The 18660-nt window shown below is 38.1% G+C and overlaps 1 protein-coding gene across 2 annotated transcripts; it reads right to left on the reverse strand.

The window, feature by feature from the left end:
- Positions 1-1215: 1215 nt before the first annotated feature.
- On the reverse strand, positions 1216-16056 carry TOM6 (translocase of the outer mitochondrial membrane 6). 2 transcript variants are annotated; one of them, XM_077360280.1, is made up of 2 exons: positions 15803-16056; positions 1216-1460 (listed from the first exon to the last, which is right to left on the reverse strand). In XM_077360280.1, the coding sequence occupies exon 1, from the start codon at positions 15965-15967 to the stop codon at positions 15803-15805; it is 165 nt and encodes a 54-aa protein (XP_077216395.1). In that variant the 5' UTR covers positions 15968-16056; the 3' UTR covers positions 1216-1460. The 2 variants fall into 2 exon arrangements, with proteins under 2 accessions (XP_077216395.1, XP_077216394.1); XM_077360279.1 differs by having other exon boundaries at positions 1216-1463; positions 15803-16054.
- Positions 16057-18660: the final 2604 nt, after the last annotated feature.

Genomic DNA, 18660 nt, shown 5'->3' on the forward strand with positions numbered 1-18660 from the left:
ACAACCTATTTAGGAAATAGGCTGTGGCCCATCTGATGGACTGTTTGGATCATCCTATGGTGCGGGTCATACCGTACTTTTAATAAAGTGAGGAGTGCGATCATCAAAATACAGTAGTACTGATAACATTTCCCTAAATTTATCCAAACAGGATAGCCAATCACAAGAACAGCTTATTCTCGGATTTCTATCCTCGTAGTGAACAGCTGAACCACAATTTGCACTAAGGGGATTTTATAACACCTTTGCTAAATAGCTAAGGAATGATATTATTTCTCATTTTAACCGTCCATTTGAGGGCAGATAGAGGGCTCGGAAAATTTGACATGTGATAATTCTGCAATATCTCATCTTCATGGTGGGACCCACCAAAATGAAAGGTCAGGATCATGTTTAACTTCATATTCCTGGGCCCCACATCAGGCTTCTAATAGTTTAAGCTAAACGCTAACTGTACTGCCATTTGCCACCCACTCATTTTGGTCTTTGCTGCGTAGAACTTCCCCTTGGTTAGTAAAATTTACAATTATATGTTACAACTTACAACCAATGGAAAAGAGAATATCTAAATAAACGAGATGGGTGGCAAGAACAAAAAATAAGGGTGGCAATATCATTCCTGTTGCACCATGATCTTTCTTTTTCATTAATGTCTCAGTTTAGTCCATGTAAGATCAGTAACACTTCCAAAGGTCCTTTCCTTTGACCATGGTTTTAAATTAAAGCCAAAAGGAAATAATTCGGTTTCGGCGGACAAGAAATTTACATGAAATTGTTTTTCTACATGAATTCGGCACCGAAGTTTTGCTTAAATTATTTTTACCCATTTTTTTACAAAATTTCGGGAAATGTTACAATTTCCACAGAAATTGCCAAAATTTCGACTGAAATCACCCAAATTTCCATATATATTGCCAAAAATCCGGTGGAAATTTTAGACATTTCGGAAATTAAAAAAAAAACAAAAAAAAAACAAAATTATTATCATATTTTTACATGATTTCATCCGAAATTTCTATCGAAACCGAAATATTTTAGTTTCGGTGGTGGCCGAAACCGAAACCAAAATTTAAAACCATGCCTCTGATCTGAGGAGTCACTGAACAGCGAAAGAAACCCAGAAGGAATTGCATATACGGTATAACGTCGGCCGGGCTCAAATCCGAACAAAGCGGGTTCAACCCGATTTAGGGTAAGGTTGGGTTGGTATTTCCATTTTTGCAGCAAAACCCGATATAAATGTATAGATTTGTTAATAGAAGATCAATTACTACAGTTTGGCCAATATACCGAGTACCTGATAGTTATTAATCGCCAATACTGACATTTTAAACATGCAGTTAAAAAATCCTACCTGCTCAAGTAAAAGAACAAGAACCCTAGAGGCTCCAGGAAGGAGATGACTACATAGCTAGAGAGCCACCACGAGTTGTCTCCTTCATCCCATAGACCTCCAAAGCCTACTGCAAAAATTTTCAAACTCAAATAAGCAACTAAAAGGTAAAATGACAATGTGAATACGTCAATGAAGAGCATTTCAGAAGAAATTGTCTAATGTTATTGCCAAAGAAATAACATGAAAATAAATGTACAATGCACCCAGAAAAGCCAATATAATCAAAACAAACTTGCAAAAAACTTGGATTCTGTAACCACTCCAACAGTTCCCAATCAGATCAATGAAAACTCATTGAGAGTCGATCAATGGGAGTTTGAACATTGAGCACAATGGTCAAAATGAACTGTTTATCGCAAACTCAAAATGTTCACAGTACCATCCAAATACTGTAGGATCTCTCACAAAAACAATCCACTTTCATGAGAATGCATGAAGAGGGAGTTCCATGAAAGTCGTCCCTAAAAAAAAGAGACATTTTTATACCTATAGATAGGAAATGTAGAATAGTTTAATTTTATGTGATTGTGTTAGGCTGTTACAGAAACATGCAGGTACATTTTCTTTCTTTCTTTCTTTCTTTTTTGAAAAGTGACAATTTTATTGATCAAGCAGCTGAGAAACCTGAAACGGGAACAAAGTGTCTTACAGAAGACACACACAGCCACTGAACCCAAAACCTTACGCGACCCACTTGAATAAAGAAAATCACAAATCTGTGGAATTCCGGCTCTATTGCACCTCACTAACAGCAGCAACAACCTGAATTACTCTATCAAAAGCCCTGAAAAATAAAAAAAAAGTGATTGTATCCTTATCCACGCCTTCTTTTGCCAGTTTATTCGCTTCCCAAATTGCCGACTGTTTCTTGAGGCTAAACAACGGGCGAATGATTGAGCATAGATCTTGAATCTCTAATAATACATTGGCCAGCTGCAAGGACCCAGGGCTCTATTCATGCCCGCACAAGTGCATTTGAAGAGTCCTCCTGTGATAAAGGGGTCAGCCATAGACTTCGCAAACAACCTTAGTAATAGTCCCCACAACAGAGCTCGTGCTACACTTCATTGGATCCACAACACCCAACTGGTTCTGAAAAGGATTGGACAATTTGACCTTCATAGTCACAAAAAAGGCCTCCAGTCCCCCCCAACACGTCCCGTTTTCCATTTCGAATTCCCATAAAAGTTAAACTTCAGTCACCCTAACGAAGGAGGACTCTACTTGGAGCAATAATCTTTTTCTGATTTTTTTCTCAAACATGCTAGTACAATTAGTTCAGGAAGACTTATAATCATTCACGAATCAGATGAAGCTTCCAAATAGAATGCTTACCATTCACATGATCACATTAAGTGTTAGCCTGCGAGACCATCCATCATCGGGAAAGACCAAAGTGATCAATAGTATCTTCCTTCCCCAGAATCCTAAACTTCAACCTCGTAAAGAACTAGACACCTAGGGTCTGTTAAGTTGCATAACTTCGGCCGGAAAGGAAATGGAAAAGGACTCGTTTTCCACAGAAAGAGGGAAAATTCAGCATTTTGTAGTGTAACTTCGGGTCTTGGGGATTCTGACATGGAATCGGTCAAATCCGACATGTACTTTCAAAATCCTTGCTCAAAATCCGTTCAAATCGAGCGGAAAGAGCAACTTTCTCTGGCGAATATCGTTTTATCGAGACTCAAAAACCCAAAACCCAAAAGTCGACTTCATCTTCCATTCAGCCTATCTTGGCCCTTTTCAGGTTATTGATATCTGTGATAGCCTTCCATCGTCTTCAACCCATTCAACCTATTGCAAACCCTTTCCTTTCCATCTCGAAAACCCTCGAATCTCTGCGTTAGGGTTAAGGGTTCCCTTTCCTTTCTATCTGGAAAACCCTCTCAAATATATCCATCTCGCAAACCCTCTTCTGCAAATGGAATCAAAACGCTGGAAGGCATTGCGGAGGAAGATTAGCAGAACATAGAAGATCGCCAAGTCTACCTAAAAGATCCCTCTGCAATATTTTAGGTTTATCTGTTTTTTTTCCTGGGTTAATTCTTGTTTATTGCTATAGAAATCTAAGGGTTTGGTGGGTTTTGAGTAAATCAGGTATATTCTTTTGCAGTTGAATGAAGTAGATGACTTTTTTTTTGAATGGTAAGTAGATGAATGTAAGGTGGGGGATTTAGGGTGTTGGAGGAGGAAGAGGAGTTTAACAGTTGTTTAAAGCTGGGAATTTAATGATTTGGGGATGTTTTGCTACAAGAAAATTTTAGATTTTTGGGAGCCAAACTGAGTAGATGATTGTAGTGTGGGGACTTCAGGTTTTCTCCGGAGGAAGATGAATTTGGTGGTTGGTTTGAGCTCTAAATTCAAGGATAAGGTTCCATCACTAAAGAGAACATGTGTAATATTGCTCCAAAAATACAAAGACTGGCAGCGAATTCAAGCCCCAGACGTGTCACTCTCAGGTCAGCCTTGCTCCTTTCAGTTCGTCCAAACTCCGAAACAAACAGGGAATTATTTATGCGACCCTTTTTTGTGTCCAACTTAAAAGAAGCCACACTGAAATTTTTCATTGAGCATGAATTTTGGAGGAGTCAAAGGATCACAGATTGTTCCCAACGCTTAACAATCTACAGGTGAAGAAATACATGAAATGGAGTAATAGATGACACTCCATAGGTCTGGGTTGTGACATAGTTATAGCAGCAGTATGCATTTTCTCAGCCATCTCAGGAAAAGCCCCAATTTCACCACTTCCAATAGAGAGGAACAATCACGAGCCCCAATTTCAGAATTGTGCAAGACTTGTTTCAAACACATTGCAGACGGTATTGATATTCTACAAACCTTGTCAAGGTTAATAAATCTCAGGTTATTTTATAAGATGTGTTTTGAAAGAAGGGATTTTCTAGGGACCATGCCAAAAGGCATTTCGCGGGCAGGCTGTTGCATGAGAGATCAGCCACATGGCCTCACTTTTCAACCGTTTGTGATTTTCTGTTTGTTTTGGCAACTAAACGCCCATATCACAGGATTTCCTTTCAATTTCTTTTCCATTTCCTTTCCATTTGCCACGTCATTTCCTTTTCCTTTCCCAAAGGAGCAAAGCAGCTGAATGGACGGACCCAGGGTTTGTCTAGTTTTTTTCCCTTGCATTATGTTTTAAGGATTAAAGGCTTTTCTGAGAGCATATTTTCTTTCTTCTGTAGATATGCAGCTCTAACTCTTGTGCACCCCCAACAATATGAAAACAATGAAATTCCCAAATTCTAGGTAGATTAAACAACAATTATGAAGTGTTTGGAAACAGATTTTGGAAAATGAAAAGCTGAAATTCTTAAAATTTTGTTGGTGCCCTTTACCAACATGAGAGATGGGCATGTTACGAATCTTGTTCCTTGCGTCTAGGGACATTCAACACTTGTCTTTAATACCAAACGCAATGCTAAAAGCAGCAGAGCACGTGGACATAAAGATAGTTTGACTTAAAGATAGAATGACAATAAAGTTCACACTGCAAAAAAGTTGTCACGCTCTTTTATACAAGTAATTTCTATAAAGTGTATAGATAAGTAACCAAGATGTCTACCAAAATCTTAGCTTTAGCAACTACCATTGCTAAAGCTAAAATCAGTATTACTTCTATTGCAACACTGCAAGTTCTTCTTGACAAGATAAAATGAGACAGCACAAAGAGTCATAAGATTAATGGTTTTTCATCCTAACTAATAGAAAAAACGTTCTTTTGGGATTCTTTCTCATTAATTGTGTGAGAAAAACAGATACTATTTTTAAGAAACCAATGATACATAAATTTACAAACATAAAGATAATGGAGAACTATTATAGAGAATATAGATTTCTTAAGGCCCTGTTCATTTTAGATTATGACAACCGATTGCCAACCCAAAACCTATATATAATTTTGGGTCCAATAATAGGTTTTGGATTGACAATCGGTTGTCATAATCTAAAACGAACAGGGCCTGGATGGGGAGAATTAAAATTCTAAATGGTTTCTGTTCTAATGGATAGCCTTATCACTCAAATCTAACAGGGCCTGAATGGGGAGAATTTCTATTCTAAATGGTTTCTGTTCTAAAGGACTCATGCCTTATCACTCAAATCTAGCTTGCTTGGCTGATTGCCACTGTTATCTTCAACATACCCCCTCCTCAAGCCAATGGGGCGAGAAATCACATTCAGATTGTCCCAAATAAATCCCTAACGTTGTCCTGAAGACCCATAGTGAAGACATCGACGATTTGATCCTTGTAGAAATGAATTGAACATCCAAACCTTTTCGAGCTAGCTTGTTGTGAACAAAGTGGAAGTCAATTTGAATATGCTTGGTGTATGCATGAAAGAGGGGGTTGCTTGTGAGATAAGTCACACCAATGTTGTCATACCAAAGTGTTGGTAAGTGACATAGAAATACACCAATTTCTCAGAGTAAGGATTGTAGCCATGTGAGTTTTATAGGAGCGTAAGCCAGACTGATATTCAAACATATAGTTCTAGATCTTGCGACAGTAGTGTGCTAGGAAGCACGGGTACGTCCAGGTACGCCCCGGGTACGTCCGGGGTACGTACCCCATTGTTTTAAAAAAAAAAATGCGTGTCGGGTGCGCACCTCGCGTACCCGACACGTCCTGCTGCTTCTCTTTCCTCTCCTGTACTTCTCTTTACTATTTTATTGTCCATTTACTTAAGATTTACATGTAAATAACGGAATACCCCCCTTTTGGATTTATTAAAAATAGTTTCAACACCCAAATCTAAAAGGAAAAAAAGTCAACTCTCCAGTTCTAGTACAAAATTCAAAGAAAAAGGGTCGGGTCAAAATTTTAACTTTCTTAACTTCCAAACGGTGGGGTATTTTTCAAATTTTAAAAATTCATAAAATCTATTTTGTCCAAACATTATTAAATCCCAAAAGTCCGGTAAAAAAAATCTCATAATTTGGTCTCTAAAAATTATTCATCTTGTCAGGCACTGGTCAACACACTGGTGACAGACTTTTTTTTTCTAATGAATGATGTATTGATGCCTCATGTTATGAAATATGGAACTTAGTCACTTATGAAATGAAGAGTAATATTATAATTTTCCATTTTGGTGATGTTATTGTTATTTGATTGCTCTACAATTTTTTATTTTATTTTTATAAATATATTATTATATTCGGCGTACCCGAACGTACCCGCACTCGGTTTTTTTGGCAAATCACGTACCCACGTACCCGTGTCGTGTCATACCCGTACCCCGTACCCGTGCTTCATAGGTAGTGTGTTTTGTGATAACACCAAGGGATGATGTTCGGAAGAAGGAATATACAATAGGTACCACCAAGAGATGATGTTCGGAAGAAGGAATATACAATAGGTACGAGTGAAGTGCCTATCATCATGACATCGAGCCCAATCGGCATCCAAAACGCATTGACGTGCAGAGAGGTAGAAAGACGAATAAGAAATCCCATACCTTTCAAAAAAAAAGATGAATAAGAATCCCAGCCCGAAAACAACTTTGATAGAAACAGTAAGGAAAGACTTGATAGCTAGGAACATAACAGAGAACATGACCTTGGATAAGATAGAATGGAAGAAGATGATCCACGTAGAAGAACCCAACTAGAACTAGGATTAGAGCCGGGTAGATTCCTTTTACCTTCTTCATGAATTTTTTCTAAAGGATTCATTTAGCCGATCCCAACTAGTTTGAGACAAAGGCTTTGCTGAGTTGAGTTGAGTTGAGAAGAATCCCATGAGGATGTGTTTAAGATAGTGCTATACATGCTTAATGACAATCCAGTGGTCATCCGTCAAACATTGCATGAACTGACAAAACTTTATTCATTGAGGAGATATCCGGGCAAGTGAGGAAGATATATTGTGACGTGCTAACTGTGTTACGAAACTCAGAACCATCAGATAGAGACATGCCATGGAACGGATAGAGTTGTTGGCCTAATGAGACCGATCTGAGGCAAGGCTTGGCACCATCCGTTTGGATTCGATGGAGAAGGTCAGAGATATACTTTAACTGAAAAAGGAAAAGGCCTTGAGAAACAGTAGATGCTTCAACACCCAAGAAATAATGTAGCAAGCCCAAATGCTTAATAGCAAATTTGAGACCATGATGTTTTAGTAGGGCATTAATGGCAGAGTTTTCATTCCGGGTGACAACAGAAGCGTAGTTGCCAGAAACGCCTTAGGCGGGTGGGAAACTCGTTTCCCTGGAAACGAGTTTCGGAGTTTCCGAAACATGAAACAAAAAAATGGGGAAACGTTTCCAAAATGTGTGAAACACGTAAGAAACATTTTGAAAATGCATGTGAAACATGTGAACGCATAAGAAACGTATTGGAAATGCACTATGATTTAACCGACACTTTGAATTTATTGTTGACACACGTGTCTTGCCGTGTCCGACACGACACGCATGTCCACCTGTGTCCACTCTCCTTTGGACACTTTTAAATGTACTGCTACTTAATGTGGGTGTGTGGACACGTTTTTGTGTTGTATCAAGTGTGGCATTTTGTTTTATTATTGCATATTGTGTTTACCTCTTTTCTTGTTAACTCTTTTTTAGCTCTTCTTTAACTAAGTTTTGATGTTGTATCATATATATACTTACTATTTTACCGTATCCCAGTTTCTAAATTTTGGGGGTTCGCCGTGTCTGTGTCGACACACGACACCCGTGTACGTGTCCACAAATCATAGGAAATGCATATGAAATGTACATTTTAAAATACTGTGGAATAAAACTTGAGAAGTGATATATCCGCCCCTTCTGACTACTTGGGGCACCGAGCAGCAGTGTATCAGAACCATTGAATCTTTCTAACGTGAAGTACATCAGCCTCTCTGCAGTCACTGATCCACTGCTGCTGGGTGTCCCAAGTAGTCGGAAGGGGCAGATACATCACTTCCCTAAAACTTTTGGTTTTATGAAATTACCTAATTGTCAAAAAAATGCATGTGAAACATACAAAAAACTTTTTGAAGAAACCACACCCCCAAAAACTGTGGAATACATATTAAAAATAGAAAACAATAGTATATATAGTAATAAAAGTAAAAATAAATAAGTCCTATCAAAAAATAAAAATAAGTAAAATATTATACTAAAAAATAAAATATGTGAAGTATTGTTAGCCTAAGAGCTTCACATGTACCCAGTTTTGATAGATCACAAACCTATATTGATTGAAATAAAATGGACTAATGACTTGTTCACAAAGATGTGTGTAACTAGCAGGTCAAGAGAATCATAGTTATGGTAGCTACCCATTAATCTTAAGCAGCAATCAAGCATGAAGAGCAAAAGGAAGTCAAGTGAGAATGAAGCCATGAGGAGCCAAGCAACCGAATTCTTGAAGAACTGGAGATTTGAAGACTAGAACTTAGACAACTAGACTAGGCAAAGTTTATCTCCAAATAGTATGTACAAGATCTCTCATGACTTGTATTCTTGTTAAGGCACAAAGTGGTTTTTCAAAACAATCTTAAAAACCATGTTTTTGTCTCAGATGGACGACCCTAAAAAACAAACGTCCGCGGAGTGTACTGTTTTACCAGAGAAGTTTTATAAAAAAAAATTCCAGCGAGAATCTCGGACGACCGCAATATGCGGACATCCGTTATTCCGGACGTCCGCGAAACTTCCGACCGTCCGTGAACGTCGCAATTTGAATTTTGAAATTTAAAATTGATTTTCTAAATCATGGGATTTGATAAATCTTCTTTGTTTTGAAAGTAAAACGGACAAATGCTCTTTGATTTCTATAAAAAAGGGTTCCATGCCTTCATTATCATCATCTAAAGCTTTTGAAAAATCCTTGAAACTATTTTTGCATTGATGATCTCTTACCTTGATGTGCCCTAGCTTGTGATTCTTGTCAATTGAGAGATCATAGGTTCATTTACTGTAATACCTCTTTAGTGAGAAAGCCTTGAGAGTTGTATCAAGCCTAAAAAGAGGCTAGAGAGTTCTTTACCCCGTTATTCAAAACATTTGTAGTGTGATGGTGTGGTGAGAGAAAAGAGTTCTCTATTGGTGCTGTAAGCCTTTTCGAATCGGGCTTGGTGTGAATTCGGACATTTTTGGTGGAGAAAGCCAAGGAGACAAACTTGGCAAAGTGGACGTAGGTTCTCGACGAGGGAGACCGAACCACTATAAATCGCGTGTGTTGTGTGGATTGCATCTTTCTCTTCTCTCTCTTGGTGATCGGTAACACTCTTCCTTTCTACTTTATATTTTCAAGACAAAATACAAAAATCTAGTTTTATAAATTAAAAATCAAAATTTTAAAAAGAAACCCAATTCACCCCCCTCTTGGGTTGCCAAATAGGATTTCAACATACAAAAATTATCTATGTATGTCTCTAATTTAAGTAAAAATTATAAAAAATTATAAATGCATATATTTATGCATAAAAGCTCATCGAAATTTGAAATTGATAGAATTTCAAATCCACAAAAACACATATTTCATATTTCCCATGTTCATACGCGTTTCCCTATCATTTCTGAAACATTTCTAACACATTTCCTAAGACGTTTCTCAATGCATTTCTTATATATTTTCAATCTATTTATCGTTTCTCGTTTCTCTATTTTTGCTCATATTTCTCACTTTTCTTTCACGTTTCGCTTCCAGAATTCGTTTCGCAACTTGATAACTATAGTCTGAACTCTGAAGTATAAAAAGTGACGTATCCATGTTAAAGCCATAGAAAGCAAGCTCCATAAGAAACGAGCCAAGCCTGTGATGCAACACTTGTGGCGCCTGTTTAAGGCAGTAGAGAGCATTATGAAGACAATATACATGATGTGGATGACAAGCATCAATGAATCCAGGAGGTTGTCGCATAGAATAGATTTCTTGAAGGGATCCATACAAGAACGCATTGTGAACGTTTAAAGTTACGTATCAGCCATAACAAGCGATGGGACAATCTGGACCGTACAAAGGTTTCACCATAAGGCCGGAGGTGTCACCATACCTGCGCGCCGTTCTCCCCCACCCCCCCCCCCCCCCCCCGGGTGATTGGACCCTTAGCAACGAAACACGCTTTATACGATTCAACTGTGCTATCAACGATACATTTGATCTCATTTATATCCAATGACATTGAGATTAGGGCTGATTGGAACAAGAAACCAAGTTTCATTTTAGATTTAGGTGTTGATCTCGCCCTTCACTCCTACAGGCCATTTTGGTGATTTGTCTGCTAGGAAGACGCAGGCGGGCTCACTCTGAAGTTGGGAATCCGTAAGTAGGGCAATTTATGTTGAATGGCACACAAAACTAGTAGGTTGAGAAAGTCTTCCTTTGCTCTCATCGCCATATGGTGTGAATCGGACAGGATATGGGTCAAGTGGGTCTGCTAGGTAGAGAGGGGGCAGATCATCATACGGTGACTCTCTTGTGAAGGAGCCATAGATGGCGATGGGGTATCTCGCACGGGTAGTGGAGTAGAGCCCTCTTGATAAAAGGCAATAGAGAGAGGTTACTACAGTTGAAAGGAAACCAGGTGGTGAACCGGTGGGGTCGAAGAGACTGACCTTGAAGGTGGAGCGACTTGCATAACTGCAACAAAACCAAAATTGGAGAAAATGAAAAATTGGTTCTTTTACTTCTTACTTGCATCCATTATATCAAACATTAAAAACCCACGAAGACCCAATGTTATGATTTGACTCAATTTTCCATCTCCTTCAAAAGCACATAATAGAAAAGTTTGGGCTACCCTAGAGTTAGCTGGAGGCCCCAAAAAAGTAACTAAATCAAGTAAACTTTTCATGAGCCAGGTCGACCAAGACAATGGGAACTTTAGGGTTTCGATTAAATAGTACAACTAAGTTATATAGCAAAATCTAGATAGAGCATGATGTCAGCTTTCTTTAAGGCGAAAATTATATTAATAGAGATAAGAAGAGGGGGAACCCCAAACAACCAAGATGGTCAGTACAGGGGAGAAGATAATACAAAGAAAAAATAAAAAAATGTAACCCCAAAAGCTATCTATCAAGGAGGAAGAACATCAAATAACTCCAAGCTTTTCCTATTCAACCCCAATCGATCTTGTCTATCGGCATCTGTGTTTGTAAATTTTCTTTTTATGAATGATCTGCTTTTGTCAATCTTCTCACATGTTGAAATGAAATGGAAGAGCCTGGCGGTCATGATCACGTCTACAAATGGGCTAATCTCCAGGGGGCGATACTTAGTTCGAGATTGCTTGGAGCTTTTTCGAATTGCACAACAACGTGTGTATCATACCACACATGCTGTAGATCATTAAGTACAGGCACAAGATTGATCCCTATTCTTGTTACTGTGCGAGGATTTGATCTTGTAGGCGACCCTTGTGCCAATTGGCTTCTGTCAAGCAAACAGATGGTGTCAAGAGAGTATCCTTCTAACAAATTAGAGGTGCCTCATCTTCAGTTCGCAAACGATATATTGATTTCAGTGTGCCTGATGTAGGCAAGGTGTTGATCCTAAAGGCTATCCTTCAATGCTATGAAGCAATCACACGCCAGAGATCCAATTTTAATAAATCAAGAATTATGGGTATCCATACCTTAGATGATGAGATTGATGAACTTGGAAAGCTATTAGTATGTACAATGGACCAGCTGTATATGACATATATTGGTCTACAGTTGGGGTGAGTTGGGGTGGGAAGACCAAAAAAGAAGGCATGGGATCCTATAGTAGAAAGAGTGGAGAATAGGTTGGACGCTTGGAAGCGGAACCTTGTATCAATGAGAGACAGAATCACTCAAATAAAATCAGTCTTAGCAAACATTCCTATCTATCATCTATCGGTTTTTTAATGTCCGAAGAGTATGATCAACCGTATAGAACAAATTTAGAGGAGATTCCTTTTGGGAGGGTCGAATGATAAACGGAAGTTGCACTTGGTAAGTTGGAAGAGAGAATTTAAATTAATTAAAGAAGGTGGCTTATAGAAAATTGAAAGAGTAAATAATGCACTCCTACGTAAGCAGCTTTGGAGGTTTGGAGAGGAGAGAAATCAACTGTGGGCTGTGATTCAAAAAAAAAAACGAAATCAACTATGGACCAAAGTTATTGGAAACAAATATAGTTGTCACCGGAACATTGGATTTCTTACAACAGGTACATGTGCAATGGATTAACAGTACCGTAGGATATTTTGAGGCAAAGGTATAAGTTCAATGAGGGGGTACTCAGAGTCACTGTTTCGAAAATATTACGATTTACGGTTCAATTTACGATTCTTAGGCAAAACGATTTGAATCTCATGATTGAATCTTAATTTGTATGAATCTTACGATTTTTTATTGAATCTTACGATTCGATAGTAAATCGTACGATTCATATGATTTATGCGATTTATCCAAATTAAGTTTTGTATAAAAGAAAATATGTCTTTCTTTCAAAAGACCTCATTTCCTTTCTACATTACAAGAAGCCTTTGAAATCCCTCTCATTAGAAGGAAAAAGACAGAGGAGGAGTAGGACTTCGAACGAATCGAACCAGTCGAGCACAAAGCATTTGTTGAAGAAATTACTCACATGGAGGTGGGAGTCGAGGTGGGAGTCGAGGTGGGAGACTACCATAATAAGGACGACATTGATTCCTGTCTTTTATGATTGATATTTGTCATTTGATGTTTGAGACTTTGAGAATTGATATGATCTTGTCTTTTTTTAAAGATTATTAACCAAGATGCATAGGTTTGGATGAGAATGAGATGATTAGCATGTGTCAAGCTTGTCACCAAACAATTCATATTACGATATTGAATGCTAATCATGGTAGTTTCTGTTTGAATTAATGAATTTGGATGAAAAATGAATAATTGGCCATTTTTATTCTTTAATTTATTTATAATTTTTTATTATACATATTTTTTATATTTTTGAATGAATCTTATGATTTACGATATGATTTACAATCCGATACGATTCGACCCCGATTACGATTTACGATTTACAATTTGATTTTCAAAACACTGCTCAGAGTATATTTGGGAGACAGAATTAAAATTTTGGCATTATTTGTAGAGTTTCGGGAAATATTTGCTATAACTTTGGAAAAAGAACCCTTTGTTAAAGACTACTTTGAACGGGTGGAGGGTGGGATTTCGTGGAATATTAATTTCAGACCTAACTTTTTTTAACAGAGAATTGGAACAAGTGGCTCAGTCCGTGGGGATGTTGGAATCCTGCTATGCTAAAAAGACTGGTTAAGACAAAAGGATTTCGACCTGAAGTTCCTCTTGGCTTTTTAGCGTGAAATTATTCTACCATCAGGGTGTACCTTCCCCAGCTTCCTAGCAAATAGCCAAAGTGTGGAGCATCATTGCCGCTCCCCACCACTACCACAAAAAAAAAACCCAACAAAAGGGCTCATGTGTTTGCATGGACTGCCTTCCCTGATAAAATACTCACAGTAGATCATCGGCAAAACCGTAACATGCTCATCACCGACCACTGTCCCGTGCAGTCAGGAGAGACTATGAATCAAATGCTACTTCATTGCAGCCTGGCAAGAGAAGTGAAGAGTCGAATACTTTTTTTTATAATGATATTGGAGTCGAATACTTCAGAGATTCGGTTTGGTACAAGTCTTTCCTTCCAGGATTATAGATTTGTTAGAGAGGGGCCTATGCTCACTGGAAAAAGAAAGGGAAACTAATTTGGCAAGTAGTATTACCGGCAACCATTTGGGTCCTATGGGAGGAAAGGAATTCATAAGTTTTTAAAGGTTTAGTCAAGAGTTCACACTTCATCTACTGGAAGTGATTTCCTTAACAATTTCATGGGTTAAGATCTTCTCATTATTTAGATTTGTTTTTTCCTATCACTTGTGGAGTGGCTGGAGAAATAGTGAGCAGTTGTACATACATTCTCCTGAGTGGTCCCCTCTAGGCCCAAATTTTCCTGAAGCTTAATTTTGATGGATCTAGTATGAGCAACCAAGGACTAGCAGGTATAGGTGGGGTTCTCGTTGATGAGCATAGTACGCCCCAATGAGCCTACTTGGGCCCATTAGGAGTCATTGAATCTAATGAGGTGGAGGTGAGAGCAGTTCTTCAGGGCAACAGGATAACACAGAGCATAGACCTAGCGCATTACATCAATTCCACCTTTAATTTGTTTGATAGCCAGATATGTTTGCATGCACATCTTCCATTCAGAAACAAATATCAGAATAACATCTCAACAGGGGCACATGATTATTTACTCAAAAAATAGACTCCAATAAGGCTTCCATACAATTAAAAAAGAAGAATATCAGATAAAAAAAAGACTTCCATTGAACTCTAGAATAAAGACATTAAATGAACAGGAAAGTTATGGAGAGAGCAGTATAGCCTCTTGGTGGCAAAAAAATTGGCTTTTCTGCTTTTTATTTGCATCCATTTCTAAAACATTAAAAAGCCACAATTTAAGACCCAATGTATTTGACTCAAACAAGCCCTTAAAACTTAAAGATCTGACTTTATTTTCCTTTCTCCTTAACAAGCACACAATAGAAGGTGGAGGCCTCATCAAAGTAACTAAATCAAGAAAATGTTTGATGAACCACGAGGACCCAATGTCAATGGGAACTTTAGAGTTCCCATGAAATAGAACAACAAAGTTATCCAACAAAAACCAGGCAGTGCATCACATCAGTTCCTCCATTAATTCGTTCGATAACCAGACACATCTCCCATTCAGAAACAGATATATCAGAATAAAATCTCACCAGTTGCAAATAATTATTTACTCAAAAATAAACTCAATAAGGCTTCCCTCCAATTCAATCAGAAGGATATGAGATACAAAAAGATTCAAATGATTGTTTGCAATACACCGACAAATGAATCAAGAATATGGGTTTCTTGGGTGCTCCAAAAGTATCCCAATTAAAAGACAAAGCATCGAAAACACGGATAAAACGAAATGGGTTCTTCATGGATTTATCAAAAACAATCAAAGATAATGAAATCACAACATCTGAATAACAAACACGGGTGCCTTTGCTACATCAAATACCCTCCTTTTAAGAAGATTATACCATTCTAATGCATAAAAATATTGGGTTTTTCATGGCTAATATTGATTTGGGATTGATATATGTATACCTAGAACTCAAGCTTGAGCTGCTCTGGTTCTTTGGTGAGATAATAGAGAACATAAGGAGTGATAAAACGAAATGGGTTCTTCAAGGATTTATCAAAAGCAATCAAAGATAATGAAATCACAACATCTGAATAACAAATATGGGGGCCTTTGCTACATCAAATATCATCCTTTGAAGAAGATTATACCATTCTAATGCATAAAAAGGAATGGGTTTTTCATGGATTGTTTAAAACAAGCAAAGAAGGGTTTTGGGATTGATATATGTATACCTAGAACTCAAGTTTGAGCTGCTCTGGTTCATTGGTGAGATAGTGGAGAACATAAGGAGTGATTCGGATGATAGAAACCCATACTCCCATTATCATCAGATGGGTCTTTAGCTGCTTGTACGCAGTGGCTTTGTCAGGCCTGCGAGGAATTTGCCCTAGAAACATCTCTCTTTCTGTTTTTCTCTTCTTCTTTCTTTTGCTTTGCAAAACAACTTTCTAAATAAACCCTAGAAACCCTAGTATTTATTTGGCTTTGGAAAGAACTATATGCTTTGGAGTTTGGAGGACCCCGTATGGTGGGACCCCTGAAAAGTGTGACTCCCCTAATTTGACCGTACACGTGGATGTGTCAGAATTTCTAGGCAAGAGAAAATCTCGGTATATATTAAAATGGGGAAATGATAAATGCGCCCCTTCTCATAGGGCTGCAACTTGGGTCGGGCGGGTCGGGTTTTTTTCGGAAAACCCACAATTCCCAAACCCGGCCCTACCCATGATAAATCTCGGGTCAGGTAGGGTCGGGCCGGATTTTTTCACGTTGACGCAATTTTTTAAGAAAAATTCTTGTGAGACAAGGCAACTCAACTCATAGAAGCAGAAATTACACTCACATTATACTTGAATCAAACAATGATGTAATTACACTCACATTACACTTGAATCAAACAATGTTGTAATCAAACAATGTTGTAATTACAATCAAACAATGCTGAATCAAACACTTGAATCAAAATAAGTTATCACATTTGAGTGAAGTTGGCAAGTCCGGTCATGCCATAAATTTGTGACCAAATTACCCATGGTAGAATTTTTTTGACTCATAAAGGACCAAAATGTCCAAGTCTGTGAGAGATGAAAATTAGTGAGGGACCCAACTGAACAACCCCCTAATGCAAACCCCCGTTGGGGCGCCCCTCCCATCACGGTCAACTAACCCATCCCTCGGCAAGAAGTAGGTCATTCACTTTTCAACAACTGTAACCTATGCCTCCGAAAGAGAAGTGAGGTCCCTCGAGTGACGTTCTCATCAATACATGAGTTGTAAAATAGTGGGCCCCACTCTATGCATAGGCCCAGGTGGATATCGTAGGAATTACCTTACAAAACATGCGGTAAATGGTGGTGCCAGCCAATGCATGTGTTGAGTTGAGTTGGTGGCACCCACACCGTCAAAACGTGAGGTGTGAAATGGTGGGCCCCACCTTATACAAGGGTTTGAGTTGAGTTGGTGGGATCCACCCTATTCAAACATATCATTGAGCGCCACAGGTTATTTTGGTCTTTTTACTATGTAATTTTCATCTTTTCACATATATTTGGACATTTTGGTCCCATGTACGAGTCAAAAAAATGTACCATGGTTATTTTGGTCACAAAATTATAGCATGATGTTATTTGGATAATTCACTCAAATGTGATGACTCTATTTGCAAAGTGTGAAACTAGAAGACTCTATTAGCAAATAAAGCAAAGTAGAAGACTTCTTTTGCAAACCCCCGAAGAAAAAAAATTAATTAAAAGACGTTAGCAAACCTGACTATTTTTGCTTGTTTTTCCAATTCCTAAATCATAATAACTCTTTTGTATTGAATTCTTGAAGGGGAGTAGCTCCAAGAGATTATGTTCCATCCGCTCTGAAATTTCGAGAATGAGAGGCATTGAAGAATGCATCTTCAGTGGCCCCATCTTTGGTTGTTGTTCCACAAGAATCCAAGATGAGCCTATGTCAGATTTTTGATGGCCCAAATATCTGTATTGCTGCCTTTGAAATCTGAATTGAGGGAAAGACCACTTCTGAAGTGAAGATCAGCAACATGCGCGTACAAACAAATTATCAGAAAACCATCCAAAGTTTGGACTCTAGAGAGGCTCTTTGATGCTTAATTCAGCAACGACAACAGATATGAAGGCTGAGCGCTCAGAAGGCCCAGTAGAAGTAATGAAAGATTTTAGATTTTGTACCTTTGAGCCTTGGCTCTATCTTTCTCAAGTGGGAGTCCCGATATGTTGGGAAAGTTGCTTCTTGGGTTCTTTCCTGATTGGCCCAGTTTCTTAGAATCTCAAGTTTCCAAGTTTATCTCTGGCAGCTCATTTCGGAGTTGTAGTGCTAGGGTTTTTAGAGGTTCTTGAAGAAGTGTGAACTTTACCCCTTTGCCCCTAGTGTATTCGGGCCCATGTCTGTCACGTGTCAGCCTCTGATTAGGTGCTATTTTCCCCCCATCATGTATCATATATATCGGAAGTGACATATTCGTCCCCTTTTCTTCGTCAGGCCACCGCCTCCTTTGAAGGAGGAGGCGAATGTATCATTTCCCATATATAATGGGAAAGCTTGTGTGGGCCAAAGATGTGACTTGGGTCAGGTCGGGTTGAGCATTTGCTAAAAAATGAATCTGAATCAACTCAAATCTGACCCAATTGTATGGTAAAAGCTCAAACCGAATTCCTAAAATTAGACCCGAGTTGCACACATAGCCAAAGGTTATTTAAGTTCTTATAAATATAAAGTTTCTTTTAGGAAAATGATATCAGCACAACTATGTTTTAATATTGTTACAAACCACAACTATGTTTTAATATTGTTACAAACCAAGCATGTCTTTTCTTTTTATAATTGTCTCATGAGAGCTTTTGCGATGGACGCTAGCAATTCCCTACTGGAAAATATCAAAACATGGTTGTGCAGATATTATCTCTTCTTTTAACTATTAAATACTTTAAAGATGTAAAACTCTTTACAGCTATTTAATATCTTACATGCCAAAAGTTTCTCATAGCTGTTTCTTTATAACTATTAGCATATGCAAATTTCTTTATAACTATTAAGCATTCCTCAACTATTAAATACCTTATATTTT

Source organism: Tasmannia lanceolata, unplaced genomic scaffold, assembly GCF_043159265.1.
Source record: "Tasmannia lanceolata isolate RefF3 unplaced genomic scaffold, GAP_Taslan_0.1 ptg000018l, whole genome shotgun sequence".
In the NCBI taxonomy this organism is placed as follows: domain Eukaryota; kingdom Viridiplantae; phylum Streptophyta; class Magnoliopsida; order Canellales; family Winteraceae; genus Tasmannia; species Tasmannia lanceolata.